At 44.5% G+C, this 22,458-nt stretch overlaps 1 protein-coding gene across 4 annotated transcripts in view; it reads left to right on the forward strand.

The window, feature by feature from the left end:
* PLEKHA5 (pleckstrin homology domain containing A5) overlaps positions 1-22,458 on the forward strand; it is a 299,351-nt gene that overhangs the window by 172,533 nt on the left and 104,360 nt on the right. For all 4 annotated transcript variants that reach the window (XM_033951918.1, XM_033951920.1, XM_033951917.1 and 1 more), the window contains 4 exons: positions 623-695; positions 6,989-7,089; positions 12,694-12,809; positions 19,409-19,879. In XM_033951918.1, the coding sequence (XP_033807809.1) occupies positions 623-695; positions 6,989-7,089; positions 12,694-12,809; positions 19,409-19,879 (761 nt within the window). The remainder of the gene's footprint in view (positions 1-622; positions 696-6,988; positions 7,090-12,693; positions 12,810-19,408; positions 19,880-22,458) is intronic.

Below are 22,458 nucleotides of genomic sequence, written 5' to 3' on the forward strand. Positions count from 1 at the left end.
AGTCCGAGCAGTAGAGTTTAGGGCCGGATTAGTCATGAAAGTTTGATCATCTGCAGCCCCTCTTTTAATTGGGGGGTGGGGGGATGAACTCCTGGAGTACTGAAGTTCTGCCACTTTTGTGAATAAAGGTACATTTGCATTGATTATTAAACTGATGACTTATAATTCTGTTATTTGAAGTTGGCGAATGCCAAATGCTGTTTGAAGCTGATGCCTCCCTGCCAGTCCTGCCCCCACTGTGCTCCGTTTCCAAATAGAATCGAATCCCCCCCCCCCCCCCCAGGCAGCTTGCTTCAGGTGGTGATCTGGGTCAGCTCTCTTTCTCCCCTCGTTCCTTTTGTGGGTGGGGGTTCTTGGACTGGGCAGCCAGCGTGCCCACCTCAGAAGCGCCTCGAATGCAATTAGGCTGATTAAAAGGACGTTGTTTGCTAGAGAAGCATTTAGCCAGGGTAATCCGAATGCGTTATGTAGTCCTTGCAGCAAAGTCACCCCACAGGGCGCCTGCGCCTCAGTAGTGATGGCAGGAATGCCTGCTGGAACTCCTTCCTCCCCCCCCCCTCAATGAGCCAGTCTAGTAATTGTGGAATGATGCCTTGCTTTCCCCTTTTGTGTTCCCATGCAGGATGGCTCTGGCATGAAGCTCTGGAAGAAACGCTGGTTCGTGCTCTCTGACCTCTGCCTCTTTTACTATCGAGGTGAGTTCACCACCCCACTGCTCCTGGACGACTCTCCGGGAAATCTTTTAATATTATTTCACCTGTGTTGCCAGTGACCAAAAATCCTGCAGGGCAATATTTAGCCCCCAGGCCACTGACTATCCAGATAGAGTGGGAAGTGCAGGGGGTTGATTTGCCCTGATGCCAGCATCTCTCCACCCCCCTCGTACCTCTTTAAATTTTTGCCAGCGCAGTCAACTTCTCTGGCCTGCTACTCGTGCCAGCCTGGCTCCCCTCTGAAATCACTTCCGAGTCATGGGGCCTGGAAGTGACATCAGAGGGAAAGCAAATGCCGGTGTGAAGATTTAAAGAGGTATGGGGGTGGGGGGACGAGTGTGGCATGGGGGGACAGGAAAGGAGCGGGGGGCGCCAGCGCCCTGGGCTCCTCCTATCTCTCTACACCACTGGAGAGCTCTAAGAACAGCTGTCTCTGTTGCCTAAATTATCCAGAGAAAACCAAAAAAACTCTGTGGAGTGACGATGTTCCCAAATGGACTTTATTTGAAAGTATCAAAGTTCCAAAGGTACACTAAAATCATCCACATAAAATAATTCCATCCACATATGCAAATGCAAGCAGTGTCTCACTTCCTGCTTGCCACACAATTGTTTCCCACGTACTCACCTTTATAGGAACCCCAGGGACCCCTGAAGAAGACTTTTTGTTGAAACGCGGACCGTGTTGGGTCCTGTATCCCTAGCGGACTAGGTCCTTTAAGGCTTTTATGTGGATGATTTACTTTTATGTGGATGATTTTAGTGTACCTTTGGAACTTTGATACTTTCAAATAAAGTCCATTTGGGAACATCGTCACTCCACAGAGTTTTTTTTTGTTTTCTCTGGATTTTCTTCTTTGTGGATATTTTGGGGTCAGTTCCTTTTGTTTTTTGCCTAAATTATCCAGACAGTAATCCAGGTATCCAGGCTGAAAATGACCACTGTCCAGATAAATTGCTTCTCTGTCTCTGCACTAGTATCTGGTCAGCACCCGGGTGGCATGTAAAGAGATTCAGCAAGCAGTCTCTGGACAGTCATACTGGGTTGCTTTTAAAAATCAGACCTGTGATATTTTTTTCTGTAAGGGAAGCACTGTTAGTTGTGATAATTGATAAATCTGTGAAGGTTGGAAGATGCCAAACCTTCAGGACGGTGACGGTCCCTTTTCCAGCTGCTATTGGTTTTCTTTAACTACAGCTGCTGGAGCATCCATGAATCAGTGGGGTATTTCTGTCGAAGGAATGCCCGCATGAGTAGTCTGCGAGGGATTCTCTTACCCATCACTGTCTCTTTTTGCATGGAGAAAAACGACTTGTGCTTTCTGTAGTTTGGGTAAGATTCTCTGCATGGGGGGAAGGGAGGCGGAGTTCCTTCCAGTCATATAGGCATCAGATGCATCGTGTTAGGAGACCAAAGAGTTGTAACTTTAAACCGCTTGTGGCTAGCTCAGCTGGTTCGTTCTGCAGTGAAGGAGAGAAAGCGTTGGTTCATATGCTCTGCCCGGTTCTTGCATGCCACACTGAAGCTGCAAAGGGGGACCGTGTTTACGCTGGTGAACATACAGCTTCCAGCCACTTCGTTGTCACCATCGCCTTCGTCTCCTAGGCCCCCTGCGTAGCTTGCCAAACAGTCCCAGCTGCTATTTCTCTCACCATTGTAAAGAAATGGTACCAGTAAAGTAAGCAGTGGGAAAGAGTTTGTAATTGCCAGCGTGGAAGGGAAATAATCGTTACCTCGTGTGAGTAGAATAACTTCATAAATGGATTTGAAAGCCAGCAGTGTAATATAACTTGTGGTTATTTCTTTGCAATGAAGAAGCGCCAGCACGGCCGTTTTGCAACGGATTAGCTTGCAAAGGGACTGAATTAGTGGAGTGAATTCACCCTGGTTTTTTATTCTCCAGTGGAATGATTACATCGTGCTGGAAAAGCAGCCCATGGCCAAACTATCTGCTGACGGAAGCTATAATTTGAGCCATGGAGCCGATGGTTAGGCCCTGGTTGCAGAATTTCAAGCCTTCGGGGAAGTTTGGCTGCTTTGCTTCTGTTTGTCTTTCATTTGGAAGGCTGTAATTTTCCTACAGTTTCATGGAAAAGCATGATGTGTGCGATTTTTCTGTGGTTATCCGCTGATCTCTGTTGCTAAATTTATTGCTTCTCCTGAGATTGTCTTCGTTTCTTCGTAACGCACACTGTGCCTGGAGCTATTAGCATTCCTCATACTTAAATAACCCTGACCGTTTTTCAGTTGGTTTGTAAAGACAACATGAATGAAACTATTCACCTGACGCCGATTGATTTCTGTGACTCTTGTCACTTTTACTGAGGCCTCATTTCAGACCGTGCAGGTTAGCAGCTGAGTGCTTCTAAGGCGCTGCGCTGGGGACTAATGGTTGTGACTGGAACGGAAGGGTTGAAATCGGTTACAAGGGTCAAGTGCATTCCACTGGCTTCGTAGGTACGAGTTGGAGGGTAAAGCTATCTTTGCCGTTGTCCATTGCACCAGAAGGTCAGTGCTGCAGGTGCCTGAACTCAAAATGGTATTTATTTATTTATATATATACCACTTGTATCCTAAGCGGTTTATATTCAGGTACTTTATCATATTTCCCTACCTGTCCCAGCAGGCTAAAACTTTATCTAGTGTATCTGGGGCAGTGAGGGGGTTAAGTGACTTACCCAGGGTCACAAGGAGCAGCGAGGGATTTGAACCCGCAGCCTCAGGGTGCTGAAGCTGTAGCTCTAACCACTGCGCCACACACTCGATATTTTAGCTGTATCTCTCTCATGGGCAGGTATAATTTCAGAGCAGAAACTACCAGAAGGGGACCAGTTTTGGCCTTCCACTCCAACTACTCTGGGGAAAACAAAAGCAGTTTCGAAAGGTTTTGGACTCAATGTCTAATCTAATCTAGTCTTTGGTTTATATACCAGGTTATCTCTCATCGGAGCTCGACTCGGTTTATAAGCCCGTTACATTAACGGGCGCTAGAATATATGCCTGTCTGTCTGTCTTTATTTATGTCTCTCTCCCTGCTCCTGTCTCTTTCTTCCTTTCTTTCTGTCTCTCTCCCTCCCGCTATTTTTCTCTCTCCCTCCCTGGCACCCTTTGTCTGTCTGTCTTTTTTCTGTCTGTCTCTCTGGTCCCCTGTCTGTCTTTATTTCTGTCTGTCTCTCTCCCTGGCCTCCTTTGTCTGTCTGTATTTCTTTCTGTCTCTCCCCCCCCCCCCCCCACTTTCCTTTGCAGAAGCAGCAGTGCTATTTCCCTTCCCCTCCAGATCCCTGTGAAGTAGTAGCAGCATTTTTCCCCACCCTACCCCCATTCCCTTCTCTCCCCCCCCACCACTTTCCTTTGCAGAAGCAGCAGCGGTATTTCCCTTCCCCTCCAGGTCCCTGCTGAAGCAGTAGCAGCATTTTCCCCCACCCCCATTCCCTTCTCTTACCGTGAGCTGCCCTGCTCCGTTCGGCCCCTTCCCCTTCCCTTCCCGCGGGCTGGCCTGCTGCAGCTGAAGGTTTTTTTTCGGCGGCTCTTCTCACGATCCCCATGGTGGCTGATTCTCCTGTAAAGAGCAGCCTGCGATGGTGTCCGGCTTTAGTGAACCTCGCAGGCCGCTCTCCAACTCAAGTTTCAAGTTTATTAGTATGTTTGATGAATCGCTTATTAAAATTACTAAGCGATGTACAAAATCAAAATAGAGAATAATATAAAGAAACTAACATTTTAACTCGGTAGCACGTTCCCTCTGACGCGATCCCGTGCGTCAGAAGGAACGTGCTACCGAGGTTGGAGAGCGGCCTGCGAGGTTCGCTAAAGCCGGACACCATCGCAGGCTGCTCTTTACAGGAGGATCAGCAGCAGCAGCGGCAGCAGCGGTGAGTTAGAGCGGGAGGTGTGTTCCCTGCTGAGGACGCGGGCAGGGAGAGAGCTTGCCTGGCTTCCATGGTGAGTGAGGGCGGGAGGAGGGGAGTGGCCAGAATGTTCCCTGCCGCCGGATTGGCTGCCACGGATCAGAAATCACGGTGGCAGGGATCACGAAATTTCAAGAGCGCATGAGCGCTCTAGGGTTTTATTATATAGGATGCTTATAGATTCTCCTATGCAAGAGGCACCCAACAATTCAAATTCTCCCTTCCTTCAGCGAAAGGAATCAAAGGAGTCAAGAATTTCAGTCAATCCTTGGTTTTCAAATTTTCTCAACTATGGAACAACCTTCCTCTTCTTTTTAAGGGGTCCTGGTCCTTTTCAACTTTTTCGTAAATCTCTAAAAACTATTTTATTTGCCAAACATTTCGGAAACCAGTCATATTAATATTTTCTGATTGTTACTTTTTTTCAGTAACTTTTCAGTTACTGTTAACCGAGTCGAGCTCCTTTCTGGCTGAAAACCCGGTATACAAAGCTAAGGTTTAGTTTAGTCTCTCGATGATAAGGCAAGTACTAGGGTGCCTTCTAAGCATAACTCAGTGGTTTAGATATTAGGGGGGGGGGGCAGAGATTTGTAAGTGTCGGTTCAAGGGAAATCCTTGTGGATTGGTTTTTGATATTAGAATCTCAAAAGCTGAAATAAAACTGTGTTATTTGGGTTTAGCACATTTAAAATTAAACTGTAGATTTAACATATTGTCTGTGCTGCCAGAGCTTTTTGCTGCTTCCTCTTGTCCAGTAACACTGTACATCAAAACATGGAAGAGAGAGTTCTTGCTCAGAAGAGCTTACAATCTAGTCGAGACAGACAAACTGGACAAGAAGGTGCATCTATACACTGTGCTCAGGTGGGGGGGGAATTACAGAGGGAACGCAGATATTGGTTGTAGTTTGGAATTGAAACAGCTTCAAAGAAGTGGGCTTTGAGTCTGGATTTGAAGACTGCCAGAGACGGAGCCTGACATATTGAATCAGGATTCCGGAGTGTTATTGTTCTTTCAGATTCTGGAATGTTGCTATTATTTGGAATCCCCAAAGAGTAGCAACATCCCATACTACTATTAATCATTTCTGTAGTGCTACTAGACCAGGGGTAGGCAATTCCGGTCCTCGAGAGCCGGAGCCAGGTCAGGATATTCACAATGAATATGTATGCACTGCCTCCTTGAGATGCAAATCTATCTCATGCATATTTATTGTGGATATCCTGAAAACCTGACCTGGCTCCGGCTCTCGAGGACCGGAATTGCCTACCCCTGGTCTAGACATACGCAGCGCTGTACATCAAAATATAGAAAAAACAGTCCCTGCTCAGAAGAGCTTACAATCTAGTCAAGAACAGATAGACTGGATAAGAAGGTGCCTCAATACACTATGCTCAAGTGGGGGAATTATAGAGGGAATTCAGTGATCATCCAGAAGCCCTAATGCGGCTCTAGTTAAGGGGCTTCTTGCATCTGTATTTCCTGCCCCTTTTCCATACTGTCACTGGCTCTCGTAGCTATGAACGGTTCCCTCCGGCCTGCAAAGCTGCAGTCTCCCGTCCCTCCAGAGGAGAGTGTAACTTTAGGAATTCCTCAATTGAGGTTAGTCGGCTCCTCTTCAATTTGATGAAGTAATGATGTCTTTTGAGCAATTTTGTTTGTGTGACAAAGGGAGCTGGTAAGTTTAAAACCTGCTCTGTTTGTGACGTGTCTAGGAATAGAAACAGAATAGGAAACCCCCCAAATGGAGGCAATAATTAAGTCAGGCAGATGGAAGGGTTTGTTGAAAACAGCATCCATCCATTTATATTCTGTGGCACTGGAGATGTGTGGACAGCACCGATTGCTACGTCTATACAGATAGCGGTGAGATCAGCATACTCTCTAGAATGAAACAGCGATTTTTCGGGCCCAACTTAAATCACTTCCATTGTTGGTGTCATTGAAGATCATGAATGGGGATTTCATGTTTGGTAGTTAGGCCAAGTTCTTCCTTTGAGAATTTCTGCAATCTTTAGATGTGTATTAACCATGAGACATCTAGAAAAATCCTAACTTGAAAATTCAGCAAGGGTCTACTTTTGAAAAGTGGGCTGAAAGCAATAAACAGTGTCACCGAGTCGCCAGTGCCGTGCCCTGAGCTGTCCGGGTCTTGCTTCACCAGAACTGTTCTTGGAAACCTCAGGCCCTGTTGGCGACTTGCAAAGCAGGTGGTCCTCAGCTCCACCCGGAGGTAGCAGAACCTAGTCACTGTGTTTGAGCTGTTGGCAAACGTTTCTTCTCTGGTCAGGTGCAGAGATTTTGAAATCTGTTCCGAGCAAAGCAGCATGTTATGTGTCCAACCAAATTTTCTGTGTTTTTTTTAGATGAGAAAGAGGAGGGCATCCTTGGAAGTATTCTTCTTCCTAGTTTTCAGATATCTCTGCCAAATCAAGAGGACCACATTAACCGCAAATATGCATTTAAGGTATGGAATAGTGCTCGGGATGCATTCCGAAGATATCTATATAGAGCGACTTGTGTTGTGAATCGGTGCAAGACTTGTCAACATTATGTCAGGTTCTATGTTCTTAGGGAGTACATGAGCCATGGCACCCGCAGGAAAGGAGTTCAAGGTCCCGTTCTCCTCTCCTGAGAGGCTGCCGTGAGCCATTTGTGACACTGCTCGGAGGATGAACTTTATGACATCATTGTGGTTCTGGAATGTCTGGAATCTCTGCAATAATGAGAATGTTTGTCTGAATAATGTATCCGCTGAATTGTTTTGCCGTTCAAAATGACCTTTTTCTAAGACATTTCTCTGATCTCTAAATTTGCCAGTGTGTTTCAGAATAATAATTAACAGTTAATATCAGTGGGGAGAGTGATATTTTTTAATTTAGTGCGTTTCTAGGCTTTACAAAAGAGTAAAATATAGAGATAAATCAGCAAAAAATGGCTTTATACATTATAAAGAAAAAGAAACCCCAGTGGGATTGGCCACGATTAGGGGACCCACCCCCACGTGAGGCAAGAATTGCCATACTTCAGGGAGAAAAGAGATGTTTTAAGGGAAAAGTAGCTGACGGTTACAGTCAAAATGTGTTTTGTTTCCTCTTCCTAAACCACACCCTCCAGATATTGGGTTAATCTTTCCGTTAAAAGTGACTTAACCAACATTGGAACTTCGCTAAAGTGGGTTGTGGTTTTGGGAGATTAGAACACGATGGGATTGGGCGAGGAAATGTTCAGAGTTTGAGGGGGAATGGGTTTGGGAGGGAGGGGGCGTCCAGGGTTCATCCGGTCTCAGTTGAATTGATGTATTGATTTGTGTGATTGTACATTGCCTTAACGAGTTATCTCCTCAAAGGACAGTTGTTGAATTAATAAATTATTAGTTGATACATTGCACTATTTTTTGGGGTTGTAACCGCATTGAGTGTGACCCAAACTGAGATTAAATGAATTAAGTTGAAAGGGTCTACATTTTGCAAAGAGCGCGATCCTGCTGTATATTCAGAATAAAATAATTCCATTGACTTCTATTTAATTGGTTCCATCTTTTCCTCCTCCTGAAATGCCACTTCCTGTCTTGCCTTTCTGAGCTTCGTATGGCTGTTTGATGAGCTACAGCAGTTGCAGTAGAAGTTGGTAAGTAGAAGCAGAAGATGCTAGTTCAGACCTCCGAAATGACACGCCTCGTCAAGGTAGCTTTGGGGCTCCTTGTTCAATGCCGCGTTAGGCTTTTCTATCGCCGGCTGGACGCTCATAGAATTCCTATGAGCGTCGGAGCTAATACCGCTGCGGCCGGTGATTAAAAAAAAGCCTAACGCGGCTTCGTAAAGGGGGGGGAGGGGGGTCTTTTTAGCACTTGATTGATGTATTTAAAAATTTTATGAATCGCTTAAATCTAAGCGATGTACAAAACATTGACATCCACAATTTCAAGCACAGAATTCTTTCAGTCTAAAAGAAATAACCTCCACAGGGTTAGAGAAAGGCGTCCACAAACAATTGCGTTTTTTAACATTTTCTTAAAAGACATAATCTCAGAGCCAGAAATTCAAGTATAAGAGAGCAGCTAAAGGGTTAGTCCAACCCTCTGTCTCTTGCAAATGTTGATTCGCACATCTCGAGTGTAGCCGCGGCTAGGACCAGGGAACTTGCCTTGAGCAATGATCCAGTATGAATCTAGTGCTTTCCAGTGACTAGAGTGTTGATTTATTTGGTTTTATATCGAGTCCTCCCAGAAGATGGCGATACTCGAGAGGGTCCAGAGAAGAGCAACAAAAATGATAAAGGGCATGGAAAACCTCTCGTATGCTGAGAGGCTGGAGAAGCTGGGGCTCTTTTCCCTGGAAAAGCGGAGACTTAGAGGGGATATGATAAAAACTTATAAGATCATGAAGGGTATAGTGAAGGCAGAGAGGGACAGATTCTTCAGACTGGCAGGGGCAACAAAAACTAGAGGGCACTCAAAAAAATTGAAGGGAGATAGGTTCAGAGCAAATGCTAGGAAGTTCTTCTTCACTCAGAGGGTGGTGGACACCTGGAATGCGCTTCCCGGAGAGGTGATAAGACAGAGTACAATTCTGGGGTTCAGAAAGGGATTGGACGAGTTCCTGAAGGGTAAGGGAATCCAGGGGTACGATTAGAGGGTTACTATACATACAAAATGCTCTTGAGTAATAGATCACTACAGGTCCTTGACCTGGGGGGCCACCACGGGAGCGGACTGCTGGGCATGATGGACCTATGGTCCGACTCGACAGAGGCAATGCTTATGTGCTTATAAGAGCTCAGATAAAGTGTATTTAAACAAAGTGATGGCAGAACATTGTCTGACAAAGTTGACAAAACCTATAACAAAGCATGGTAAAACACGGTAGACTGGGTGGGCTCCTCGGTTCTCGTCATCGCTGGATGAACAGTAGCAGGCGGGAGGGAAGGATCCAAGTGGACTGGAGGAACTGCGGGTGAAACTCAGTGGAGCCATTTTGGTAGTGATTTGACTTGTCTAGTATGAAGAAAAAGGAGGAAGAAAATATAGAAGAGGCGGAGCCAGCCTCGTTAGAGTCAGGGCTGGGAAGAACATCTCGGAAAAAGTGCATTAATACAGAACCCACCAGTATTTCTTCCAAAGTGAGTACAATATAGAATAGCCACTCTGGGTCAGACCAGTAGCCCGTCTTCACGGTGGCCAATCCAGGTCACAAGTACCTGGCAAAAACCCCAAATACTGGCAACATTCCAGAGTCTCCAAGAGTAGCAAGATTCCGGAATCCCAACTAGTAGCAACATTCCATGTGGAATCCCCAAAGAATAGGAGCATTCCATGCTAGCGATCCAGGGTAAGCAGTGGCCTCGTATTGTTCTTAAACGTTGGCCAGAGACGTGTGGCCATAAAGCTGTCCTCTTTTCCCTAATACCTGACAACGAGCAGCTGTGCACAAAATTCAGAGCATTAAAGCACAAGGCCAAAATATGCAGATTTGTCCCTTCCCCCCCCCCAAGTAAACCGTCCATTAATGCCCTATTCCTCCATGTTTCCCAAAGCAGAGTAAAAGAAATTGCTCATTTTCTAAACTGGAGGCTACCTGGACCCGTTTCAGAGCAGCTCTTCACGGGAGGCTAAGGGATATCTCCAAGCCGTAGGTGATTAATTGCTTTCAAGGAATGCCTCCCTTGAAATGTTAAGTCAGCAACTGCTTAAATCCCTTCCCACTTACTCGACCCCATTCAGTCTACAGCGTTCCTGAATGTGAAAATGAGCCCTAAATTTTAAAGGAAGGCAGCACAAACGTTTTCTTAAGGGCGATGTTTAATTCCACGTTTTCACCTGCGGTTACGTGTACAGCCTGCATTCTTTGAGGTAGGGCCGCCTACAGTAAAGTGAGTTTGAACATTTTACAAAGAAGTGCAAGATCTTTCTGCAGCAAAAAAGTGCTGACGATGCTGGAAAAGTGGCCAGCCACTGCATATGTTGAGATGTCCACCCTATGAGTAAATATCCAGGAGCAGATAGTGAAGGGCAGAGCCGGGCACTGTTCTCAGTTATGGCCCCACATTCATGGAATCTTTTACCACAATACATTAGAGAACTAAAAGATCTAACACTGTTTAAAAAAACGTTAAAAACCTTTCTTTTTAAAGATGCGTATGGATCTTAGGACACTAAAAAAATCGATTATTTTTTAACTGGAGTTTGTATTTTTTTTTTTTTTTAAACAGCTATTATTACCCCTCTTCTTGTTCTTCCCTTTTATGTTTTTTCTTCTCTTCTATCAAAAATTGTAACTATTCCCCCTCTTAACCACACATGTCTTGTAAGTCTTACCCACAAAATTATTTTAAAGTTATGTCTACACTCAGTTTGTTAAGTTTGTTAAATTTTAACTAACAACAAATTTGTTTTTATGTCAACATTAACATTTTATTTGTTTAATTTTATTAATTTATGTTATTATTATTGTACATTGCCTAGTAATTTAAATAGGCGATTCATCAAGAATAAATAAACTTGAAAGTGAGCCAGGGAGAGCAGATATGCCCAGCGCTCTGGAGCGGCTCTCTTCTATGGTTTGCTTTCTTCACGTACTCTGAACATTCTGATATAAATCAATGCGAGGCTAGCTGAAGTATTCGTTAGAGAAGGACACGGGAATAAATTTGTCGCCGCCCCTGCAGGAATTCAATTTTCCCCGTCCCCGCGAGTTTTGTCCCTGCCTCTGCCCCATTCCTGAAGCTCTGCCTTAACCGCACAAGCCTCGAACGCTTATGATTTTAAAGTGTTTGAGGCTTGCAGGGATGGGGCTAGGGCAGGAAAAGAACTCGTCGGGACGGGAAAAAATTTCTCTCTGTCATTCTCCAGTATTCGCGCAGGAGGGCCTGTAACCTCTTTCCATAGTTTCTCTGCCATTATCAGCAGCAAATCAGGCTGGACACTTCATGAAAGATGAATGTCAAACCCAGCAGTTGTTTGAGCAGCTATCATCATTATTCCACCAGTAAAATAAATAATATGTTAAAAAGCAAAAGGGGGAAAAACCTCCCTAAACCTGTGAGATCATCATAAGAACATAAGCAGTGCCTCTGCCGGGTCAGACCAGAGGTCCATCCCGCCCAGCAGTCCGCCCCCGCGGCGGCCCAACAGGTCATGACCTGCCTTAATCACCAGAAGGGGCCCCCTTGCCCCCTAGGTTTCTCATCGAAGTCCTATCTTCCCATCAATGTCCTAACCCTCTGGCCTTGCACCTGCACGACCTGGTGAGCTGTCTATACTTATGCAACACCCCAGCACCTCCCTCAGTACCCCACGATCCCCTTGTCCCTCAGGAATCTGTCCAATCCCTGTTTGAATCCCTGTACTGTACTCTGCCGGATCACTTCCTCCGGGAGCGCATTCCATTTGTCCACGACCCTTTGGGTGAAGAAAAACTTCCTTGCATTTGATTTGAACCTATCTCCCTTCAGTTTCTCTGAGTGCCCCCTCGTACCTGTCGTCCCTTTTAGTCTGAAGAACCTGTCCCTGTCCACCCTCTCTATGCCCCTAAGTATTTTGAAGGTCTCTATCATATCCCCCCTGAGCCTCCTCTTTTCCAGAGAGAAGAGCCCCAGTTTATCCAGCCTCTCAGCATATGGGCATGATGAGCAGAATAAATACTAATTCCACACACAATGAGCTGACTGAATGGATTGTTTTAATAAAAACACGTCATGCTGAGTAATTCTGAATTTTCTTGGTCATCCTGGGTTCAGGAATGAGAAATCTGGGAGCTAGACACGTTCAGGTTAGTCCGTCTAATCATCAGCTAGGAAAACCTGGCAGGGAGTTTGGGAAGGTGTCGCGTCCTTCCTTACCTGTTAATGGGAGAGTGAAAGGCCTGGTGTGGAGCAAAGTGACGGAAGCGCTTCACCTTGCTCTGCTGGGAAGAGGCTTCTCCTGAGCCACTGTTGTCATCTCACACCCACTTTCTTCCGCTTCTAGCAGTGACTCTCTGAACATGACTTTGCCTACTACTACATCAGTTTTGTTTTTTTCTTTTACAGAATCTTGTAATGTTGTTACAATGAACCTGTCATTTCCAATCAGGCAACCCACCCAAACATGCGGACCTATTATTTCTGCACAGATACAGCCAAAGAAATGGAGTTGTGGATAAAAGCCATGACAGACGCAGCCCTCGTGCAGACAGAGCCTGCCAAAAGGTAAAGGAGGTGGGAAATAAGCGGGAAAGGGGTCATTTTCTGGTGCAAGCATTTTCACATTTGGTGATAGGTGTGTGAGGATACTTGACCCTGGGTTTTCATGGTACCTGTAGAAATAAGAATCATTCTTGATATCTCCTTTTTACAGTAGTTATGTCAAAGAAGTTGTTTTAGAAAGGATCGCGACACATACTGCATATACTCGAATATAAATCAATCCGAATATAAACCAAGGTAACATTTTTCCCCCAAAAAAGGAGGAAGAAAAGGTTAACTCATATATAAACCATGGGTTTATATTCAGCCCTTGCCCTGCCAGGCTCTACACCCAGTCTCCCTTCCTCTCCTCTCTGTCCTGCCAAGCTTTGCATCCAGCCCTCCTCCCTCCCCTGCCCTTCCAGGTTTTGAACCCAGCCCCTTTCCCTGCCCTGCCAAGCTTTGCACTCAGCCCTCCTCCCTCCCTGCCCTCCCCAGCTTCCCTCCCTCCCTGTCCTTCCCAGCTCTTCATCCAGCCCCCTCCCTCCCCTGCCAGGCTGTGCATCCAGCCCTCCTCCCTCCCTCCCTCCCTCCTGATGCCTTGCAGGCCTCCCCTGAGCCTTCCATAAGCCCTGGTGGTCCAACGGTGGGCTGGGACAGGAGGGATCCCTCTCGTCTCCTGTCCTGCCCAATTCTGGCATATACAATCTCCCTCCCGCCTCCCAGACTTTTAAAAACCTACCTCTAAAGTCCTGGTAGCCCAGCGGTGAATAGGGCAGGAGCGATCTACCTACGCTCCTGCCCCGTGCAGAGCCACTATCTGAATGCGGCAACCTTGTGAGTTCCTGTGGCGGCCTTTCAGATAGCAGCTTTGTATGGGGCAGGAGTGTAGGAAGATCGCTCCTGCCCCAGTTCAGTGCTGGAACACCAGAGCCTATGGCAGGGGAGGCCTACAACAGGTCTGGGAGTGTGGTGGGTGGGTGCTAAGCCAAGACCTCCATTTTTGGGGGCCCAAAAAGTTTGGTTTATATTTGTGCATATTCAGTAAATAGCTGCATTTTACACAGGTCGGTGAGTTTCCTGATGCAGATGGTTAGGGACTCCAGGATTTGAAGGGGAAGTGTCACAAGGGTGATTTTATTATTATTTTTTTAGTGCCTATTGTATTACACCTTAAAGGTGCCTTTAAAGCGTTCTAGGATACTTCTCTAAGCTGTTTAAGTGCCAATTTACACCAGCCGCTGACTTAAGTGTGCCAACACGCTTTGCTTGGTAACACCCTCTTACAGGTGCCTTTCGCAAGGGGATGGGATGATGTACTGTACTGCCTTTCTGTGGTTATTTAAGCGCTGTGGCATCTATATTCAGGTGCAGGATTATTTTCCTTTTGCAGTACATAGATGTTCCATTTAATAACCCCCTTCCCGAGAAACCGCTAATGTAGCCTGGCTCTCCCGTTCTCAAAGCTCTGCACTGGCGAAGCCACTGCATGTCTGCTGTGCACGCTGATGCAAGATAAACGGGGAGGTGCAGTTGGGCAGTGTCCTCCCCCAGCCCCACTCTTCTTTCTTACCCTCAACAAGTGCATAATTAAGCTAGGGTGTGCTCAGGTCCTGCAGAAAAGTCCATACAACAACATTAGTCCCGCAGACGTGGGAGACTCACACTTAGCCCTTGGGATCTGCCGTGTTACAGCAAACCCAACTGGCCCCTGGCCCGACATACCGTAGCGTTTCTGTGTGTCGAAGTGGTAGGCAGTTGGCAGTGAACAGGGCAGCAATTTTGTCAGCCGGCAGGAGTGTAATGAGTGCTAAACAATTTTATTATGCAACGTCATCTTGTTTTAGTTTTCAGACAGATTGAAAATGTTCTGAGCCGGAGGAGTTTTGGTTATTATAATAGTTTTCTAGTTCCCTCTTGGCGACTCTTTGCCAACGTACTCTCCACAAGTTAATGGCGATACATAGTAACATAGTAACATAGTAGATGACGGCAGATAAAGACCCGAATGGTCCATCCAGTCTGCCCAACCTGATTCAATTTAAAAATTTTTTTTTTTTTTTTTTTTTTTTTTCTTCTTAGCTATTTCTGGGCGAGAATCCAAAGCTTTACCCAGTACTGTGCTTGGGTTCCAACTGCCGAAATCTCTGTTAAGACTTACTCCAGCCCATCTACACCCTCCCAGCCATTGAAGCCCTCCCCTGCCCATCCTCCTCCAAACGGCCATACACAGACACAGACCGTACAAGTCTGCCCAGTAACTGGCCTAGTTCAATCTTTAATATTATTTTCTGATTCTAAATCTTCTGTGTTCATCCCACGCTTCTTTGAACTCAGTCACAGTTTTACTCTCCACCACCTCTCCCGGGAGCGCATTCCAGGCATCCACCACCCTCTCCGTAAAGTAGAATTTCCTAACATTGCCCCTGAATCTACCACCCCTCAACCTCAAATTATGTCCTCTGGTTTTACCATTTTCCTTTCTCTGGAAAAGATTTTGTTCTACGTTAATACCCTTTAAGTATTTGAACGTCTGAATCATATCTCCCCTGTCTCTCCTTTCCTCTAGGGTATACATATTCAGGGCTTCCAGTCTCTCCTCATATGTCTTCTGGTGCAAGCCTCCTATCATTTTCGTCGCCCTCCTCTGGACCGCCTCAAGTCTTCTTACGTCTTTCGCCAGATACGGTCTCCAAAACTGAACACAATACTCCAAGTGGGGCCTCACCAATGACCTGTACAGGGGCATCAACACCTTCTTCCTTCTACTGACAACGCCTCTCTTTATACAGCCCAGAATCCTTCTGGCAGCAGCCACTGCCTTGTCACACTGTTTTTTCGCCTTTAGATCTTCGGACACTATCACCCCGAGGTCCCTCTCCCCGTCCGTGCATATCAGCTTCTCTCCTCCCAGCATATACGGTTCCTTCCTATTATTAATCCCCAAATGCATTACTCTGCATTTCTTTGCATTGAATTTTAGTTGCCAGGCATTAGACCATTCCTCTAACTTTTGCAGATCCTTTTTCATATTTTCCACTCCCTCTTCGGTGTCTACTCTGTTACCCAGGGCATCGCTACTGACGTCAGCCTTTAATGTGTAACGTTTCAAAAGGAAAAGACCAAAGACTACCCGGTATATAGAGAAATCTATAGTTTGAAAATTTAAAGGTCCTGGAACGTCACTGAAAAAAATTCCAGTTATTTAAACTTTTGTCACTTATTTACCCAAATGCAAAATCACCAAATACATTTCCAGAATATGTTCTCTTAGTGTAAACAAGTCTCCAAAATATTTACTCTACATCCAATTGTAAATCTTCATCATTAAACTCCACAAAAACATGTTGCTAAAACGTTTAGTTCCAGCAAATATTTCTCTGGAAACTGCTGTCTTTCAGTCGGTCACAATTACAATTCAGATGTCACCAAATTGTCTTCATGATGTTGTCCTGAAGAACAGAACCACTGCCTTACATACATCTTCCTAATGGAGACCTTTCCAAAACCCAGCAGTTTGGCAAGGTTTTGGAAGGCCCCCGCGCTCAGGGCCACGTCTGCAGGGCCGCTGAGCACGCGTGGACATCGACGGGATGACATTGGTTGACGTCTGCGCATGCTTGGAGGCCCTCTAGCCGCGGCCCCGAGTTTACTGTGCTGCGGTAAAAAAAAGTTTGCAGGAGACTGTTCTAAAGAATGAGCCACGATCGGGACTCTCATATCTTCATGTTCTGAGCAGCTCCTTGTGTTGGATAAGAACATCAGATTGTGAAAATAACGGTAAGTGATGTAGGTGAATCAATTGCTTACCTAAATAGTAAATATTGCTGTTTTTCACAAATATTTTGGGGAGGAACTATTTGCACGTAGAGAATGCTTTTTGGACACTATTGGGGCAAATAATTGAGAATAGTTTCAAGAGAATTTTTTCCATGAGCTTTTATTGCTGAAGAAAACTCTCTGGATATACGAGTTCCACAGAAGCCTTTGACCTCCTTTGGGAATTTTTTTTTTTAACTATCCCTGGCTTGAGTGCTAACTAGAGACATAACCCTGCAGATCAGATTGTCTTACCTGGTTTAAAAATACCAATAGGAGTATGTAAAAATATATCTTAGATGCTTATCACTATATGTCAATCACGGTATCAGCATATAATTTCAAGAACTCATCACCTCATTGAATAAGTTTTAAAGAAATAAATAGTGCAAAAACCAAACCAATAACATGAGACCATTAGCTGTGTAATAATCCTAAAATCCTCTAAAGTGTATATAGAAACCCCTTTTCATAAGATCCGCAATTGTTGACTTTGGCTATATGTTCAGGGAAGAAGCCGGCAGGAAACCTGAACAACGGGATCAATAAACAACCTAAATCTTACTTACTGGCGGGGGAGGGGAACCTTTGTTGAATTAGTTTTGGCCCTTTAATTTGCAATTGGGTTTTTCATCTCTTTTCCCCTGTTGGCTACAGCATGCTTAGTTATGCGCAGGCGCGCGGGTTTTAAATGAACCTCAGCGTGTTTGGGCGGTTAGCCTTCATTTTCCCAGCGCACGGAAAGTTCGCTGGGCTCAGACCTTTCCGTTTGCTTCGGTTCCAGTAAGTAACACAATGATTTAGGTTGTTTATAGATCCCGTTGGTTCAGGTTTCCTGCCGGCTTCTCCCCTGAACCTATAGCCAAAGTCAAAGCCAAAAGGGGTTTCTATATACACTTTAAGTGAGGGGGATTTTAGGATTATTATACAGCTAATGGTCTCATTTTATTGTTTGGTTTTTGCATTTTTCTTTTTAGGATTCTCTCCTCCTGAGGAAGCCCCATTGGGTGAAACTTAGCACTAAGTACAGTCAATTTATTCACTTTTTGAGCACGAACCAGAGTGAAAAAAAAACCCGGAAAAAGTCATATCCTTCAGGGCCGCTAAAGAGCTATACTGCTGGAAAGAGAAAGATAAGTGCCACTATTTTATGATTTAAGGGAGTAGCGATATATATTGAAACAGCTAAAAGAGCAATAATTGAGATGCTCCCAATCTTCTGTTCTTCTAAAGGCACCCGACTTGCAGGAGACAAAGCGCACTGAGCACGTTTCACTATTTATTTCTTTAAAAATTATTTAATGAGGTAATGATTTATTGAAATGATATGCTGCTACCGTGATTGACATTAAAAATATACATTACGGTAATTCCATACTTAACGGCAAGAGTTGTTTCTTTTCAGGCTTTTGGGTCTAAGCCAGGGGTGTCCAACCTTTTGACTTCCCTGGGCCGCATTCTCCGGAAAAAATGTTTCTGGGGCCGCAGCAAGACAGAGGAGGGAGCCAGCAAGACGGTAAACACCCGGGGGCAGCAGAGGAAAACACTGCATCGCCCTCGACCAAGGCCGCACAAAATACTTCACGGGGCCGCAGGTTGGACACCCCTGGTCTAAGCTCATTCAACAACCCCAGTTGGGAGAGAGTATTTGCTTGTCCGTTGCCCTCTTTTGAAGGCAGACAACAGTTTGGGGGAGGGGGAGGGAGAGGGGGTGGTATTTATTTGATTTGTGGTCTGAGGAAGGGGAGCAGAGTGGGAAAGTGCTGTCAATTTTATTTTTCCTGTCAGAGGACATGACAGAACCCTCCGTTTTTCTTCCTCTTTGGGTAAAATAGAAGTGGTGGCCGTAATGTGGAAGCTCCAGGCAAAAGGACATTAATGAGAGTCAACGAAGAGATAAAGTAAACATAATTTTATGGCTAAAAATAAATGAATAAATAACGCAGACCCAACAGCCGTGTTTCGACGTATGTTGACTGTGTCAGGGATTCCAAGTTTTATTTAAAATTGGATAAAAGGCTTATAAAAAATTTCAAAGCAATTTACATGACTAAAAATAGGCATATAGAAACATATAAGAGACGGACATAAACCATGACTAACTTGAAATTCAGGTAAAAGGGTAGAACTAAAATTTGGTTAAAAAAGGGAAAACCATTAAGAATTTGCCAGTAGTGTTGTTTGGTGAATGAAAGCTCCAAACTGATTTGACCAATCTCTGACACGCAGCCGAAACAAGGCCACGGCAGGGCAGTGTTGGTTTTTTAGCAATAAAATTGTGGTCGCACCGAGTTGAACTCGTTGGCCACTTCGTCTCTTCTTTGACGGTCACCGCTGTCCTTTTGTGTGTGGTTTTTTTTCCTTGCGGAGACTTTCCTCCTGTTGTTTCTTGAGCTCTGCAGCCCAACACTTTAGGGCAGGGGTGTCCAATGTCGGTCCTCGAGGGCCGCAATCCAGTCGGGTTTTCAGGATTTCCCCAATGAATATGCATGAGATCTATTAGCATACAATGAAAGCAGTGCATGCAAATAGACCTCATGTATATTCATTGGGGAAATCCTGAAAATCCGACTGGACTGCGGCCCTCGAGGACCGACATTGGACACCCCTGCTTTAGGGGGACATTTGTATGCCAGAAAGACTGGTTCAGTCTTCAACACCTTGTGAATCCAGAGGAGAATCTGATTCAGATGATATAAACTATTAGAGTTGTCGTCTTAGTTCTGAGTAAATTCAACATATTTTTGGCTCACATGTACAGCCATGTTTTGTCATTTGCTTCTTTTTTTTCCGTTTATTTGTAGAATGGACAAGGTGAAGTCTGAAAGTATGCTACTCCAGGAAGTTAATAATATCTCGAATCACAAGATGCTGATTAAACCAGATATACAAAATAACCAAAAGAACAAAGATGTGAACAAAATAGAGGAGAAGAAAGCGCTGGAAGCAGAAAAATACGGCTTTCAGAAGGATGGACAGGACCGGCCCCTAACCAAAATTAACAGTGTAAAACTGCATCTTTCTGGCTCCGAGCAAGAGGTCCTAGCGCAAAGCCCAGCCCAGCCAGGACAGTACAGGCTTGCACACATCAACGGGCCTGAAAGCAAAGGCAGCAATGGGCAGCTGGCAGAGGTCGGCAGCGGAGATCACAAGAAAAGCCTCGCACAGCTGGCTGAATGCAACCGAGGCGTCCAGAGGACTGACTCCATGCTGCAGCTGGAGCAGTGGATTAGGGGGCAGCGAGAGAAGGGAGCTGATGACGACGCCAGAGTGTGGTAAGTTTAGGGAAAACTCTCAAAATGATCAATACTCGAAGGCAATTTATTTGTACTGTTGCGGCGCCTCAGACCAGGAGTTCAGAGAGGAGAAGAATTTGGAAAAATTTAAGAGCCAACTTAAGAGCTTTCTTTTTAAGGATGCGTTCAATACTTAATTGAAATGTTAATTTGCTCTTTCGTCTACTTTCATTTTACCTATTTATTTGTCCTTCGATTCCTGTTGTGTTTTACCTTTAATTGTTGATTCTTTCCTATCTAAGATTGTATTTCTATCCCACCTGTCAAGTTTCAAGTTTATTGACTTTTAATATACCAACCATCAACAAAGTATCTGGCCGGTTTACAATAAGATTTAAAAAGGGATAAATAATTTAAAAAATAATGAAAGTGCACACCAAGGACGTTAACTGGACAGACTTGAAAGTGAGGGAAAAAGGGGGAAGAGGGGAAAGTTACATGTTAGAAGAAGAAAGGAGAAAGAGGGAAGAGGATAAAACATATGGGGTGGGATCGCTTTATAAAAGCGGTTGGTTGAAGAAGAAAAGAAGGAAAAAGAGAAGAAAGAAAGAAAAAAATAAAAATGCTCTAAGCACAGGAAAAGGCGTCGCTAAATAGAAAGGACTTCAGGCTTATCTTGAATTTATCAAGTTGTTCGAATCGGAGGTGCTGTGGCAGAGCATTCCACAAAGTTGGAGCTACTACTGCGAAATTTATTTTTCTAGTGTAAAAGAAATCTTTTACACTATTGTATTCATGTCTTATCTTAATTAGTTTGTTTTGTGACTTATCCCCTTATTAATTATATGGTCTATTTTATGTATATTTTAGACAATTTATTTTACCAATTTGTACGTCGCTTAGAATTTGGAATAGGCGATTAATCAAGTAATAAATAAACTTGAAACTTGACTGTCTGCAGCTCCTCTCACCCAAATTCTTCCCAAATTTTGTTTCTAGCTTTCCTGGCTTTCTCCTAATATTTTGTCTGTCTCGGACTGGTTTTAATGTTTGCATAGTGTAATACAGGCCTCCCTCCATATTTGCAGGTTCAGCATTTGCATCATCTGTTATTTGTGAGTGTTCCACCCTCCCAAACAGATACCGTTTTATTTATTTAGGTATTTCTATGACGCCTATCAGGTTATCTAAGCGATTTACAATCAGGTCCTCAAGCATTTTTCCCTGTCTGTCCCAGTGGGCTCACACCCTCTCTAATGTACCTGGGACAATGGGGGATTAAGTGACTTGTATCACCAAAATTCTATACAGGATGAGAAAGAACATATATTAATTTCAAAAAATACCCTTCTCAAATGTCATTTCAGTTGTCTTAGTCCAAGTTATCCAGAGGTGTAAATCCACTATGAATAGCTCCTAAACTTAATTCCTTTTAGTTACCATCTAAGGGGCTGAGCCTCAGATCCCCGTGTGTCTGCCGTGGTGAGCTTGTGAATCATAGAGCCGCAACATTACACTGGTCCACAGCCCTGACGCAGCCTGAGGGCGAAACGGACAGCTAGCTTAACGTTGGCGAAGGGATTAGCGCAGAGACAGCAGGAAATATTGAATAACAACGATTTCACCGCCTATTTTCAACAACACCCTGCCCGGGATCTAAAAGTTAAGTCCTTGTTTAAAAACTATAAGGATTATAGGGATGGGATTAGAGGTAAGTTACAAAATTAATCAGGGACCACTGTTCAGGCACTAGGCCTGATGGACCGCCACGGGAGCGGACTGCTGAACAGGATGAACCTCTGGTCTGACTCAGCGGGGGCAACTTCTTATGTTCTTATGTAAGAACTAAAAGTGTTTTTGATTAAAAACAGGGCAGGAGGGGAGCATGAGCCAGTGAGGTTAATTCCCTTTCTAGTGTGCTTGTGAAACATATACAACACACGGGGATCTGAGGCTCAGCCCCTTAGATAGTAACCAAAAAGGAATTAAGTTATGAGCTATTCATAGTGGATTAACACCTCTGGATTACTTGGACTAAGACAATTGAAATGACATTTGAGAAGGGTATTTTTGGGGATTAAGGGTCACAAGGAGAAGTGTGGGATTTGAACCCACAACCTCAGGGTGCTGAGGCTGTAGCTGTAACCACTAGGCCACTCCTTCCCCTGTTCTCTGAACTGCTTTTAGGTCTTCCTGCTCAGTGGTTTTTAACATTAAAATGGCTGCATTAATTCTCACTGTCTGCTCTCGCCGAACTGCTACCGACATCACTGCAGAGGATGATTCTGTGAATATGGGGGAAGAAAGTGTACCTAAGTGTTGGGTTAAATGTTTTTCAAGGAAAGATTTTGAGAAAAGAGCCCTCAGATTTAATTTAACTTAATTTTAATTGGGTATAGTCCGCCTTACCACAATATTCTTTAAACTGGATAACAATATATAAACATGCAGGTTACTCTTAATCCGTATTCTGATGCAATATTTGACAATCCTCTTAATTATAGCTCTGAACAAAGATACTTTTGGAAAAGCCAGGTCTTCAAATAATGCCTAAAGGTTCAATAGCAATCTATAGATCTCAGCTCCAGGCTCAGGATCCCTACCTGGCATAGAACAGA

This window comes from Geotrypetes seraphini, chromosome 7, assembly GCF_902459505.1.
Source record: "Geotrypetes seraphini chromosome 7, aGeoSer1.1, whole genome shotgun sequence".
Classification (NCBI taxonomy): Eukaryota; Metazoa; Chordata; class Amphibia; order Gymnophiona; family Dermophiidae; genus Geotrypetes; species Geotrypetes seraphini.